At 65.8% G+C, this 896-nt stretch overlaps 1 protein-coding gene across 1 annotated transcript in view; it reads right to left on the reverse strand.

The window, feature by feature from the left end:
- LOC104123567 (dynein heavy chain 17, axonemal) overlaps positions 1 to 896 on the reverse strand; it is a 26,789-nt gene that overhangs the window by 18,791 nt on the left and 7,102 nt on the right. The window contains 2 exon segments of the mRNA XM_035891417.1: positions 477 to 672; positions 797 to 862. Coding sequence (XP_035747310.1) covers positions 477 to 672; positions 797 to 862 — 262 coding nt within the window.

Below are 896 nucleotides of genomic sequence, written 5' to 3' on the forward strand. Positions count from 1 at the left end.
GCCTGGCTCAGCCACGGGCTGGGCAGGGACCCAGGGTGCCAGTGCCGTGCCTGGTGTACCCCAGCCCCCCGGGCTTCCAGGGCTGGTTCCATCAGAACCTCTCCCCTTGGGGGCTCCCCAGCCGGCCACAGCCTGGCCAGGGCTCGGGGCATAGAAAAGCATCCGGGCTGTCCTCCCTCTGCAACCTGCCTCATTGTACCAGCCAACGATAAGGTCCAGGCTGTCCACAAACTTTTGGAAAGTCTCATTTTGAGCAAAGAGGCTCTCGGCGCTGCCTGGGATATCCGGCTGCTGCTGGAAGTTCAGGTACTTCACCTCCCGCAGAACGGCCACGACCTGCGAGGCGCAGTGGCCAGAGACAAGGCTTGTCAGTAAACCCAAACCCTCCGACTGCAGCCCCCGAGGAAGCCGGGTTTAGGCTCAGGCGGGTGCCCGTGGGCATTCCCTAGCGCCAGGTTGCCCACACCAGCACCGACCTCCTTGCTGAAGTTCACGCTGAGGAGGGCAGAGCCGGGGTCCCGCAGGATCAAGGGCTGCTCCAGGCTGAAGTGGCAGTCCCGGCCGGGCCCCCGCGCCCACTCCTCGTAGACCTTCCTGCGGTAATCCTGCAGCAGCCCCATCATTTCTCTGTGCTTCCTGGCCACCAGCTGAGCTTCAGCGCTGACCATCATGCTGCCAAGGCCGGGATAAAGAAGCAGAGCTGCAGCAGAGCACGGGAGGGGGCGTGCTCCGGGCCAGATCCTGCCCCGGCTGCTGCCCTGCGTGCCCGTGGGGTGACCGGGTGGCCCGCACGTACGGGTGGCTCATGGCGAACAAGTCCCTGTGTGGCCCCTCCAGCCGCTGCTGCAGCTCCAGCGCCCACCTCAGCTGCCCCGCCACCGGGCGGCCGTTTTTTG

This window comes from Egretta garzetta, unplaced genomic scaffold (genome assembly GCF_000687185.1).
Source record: "Egretta garzetta isolate BGI_Z169 unplaced genomic scaffold, ASM68718v1 scaffold1233, whole genome shotgun sequence".
NCBI classification, from domain to species: Eukaryota; Metazoa; Chordata; class Aves; order Pelecaniformes; family Ardeidae; genus Egretta; species Egretta garzetta.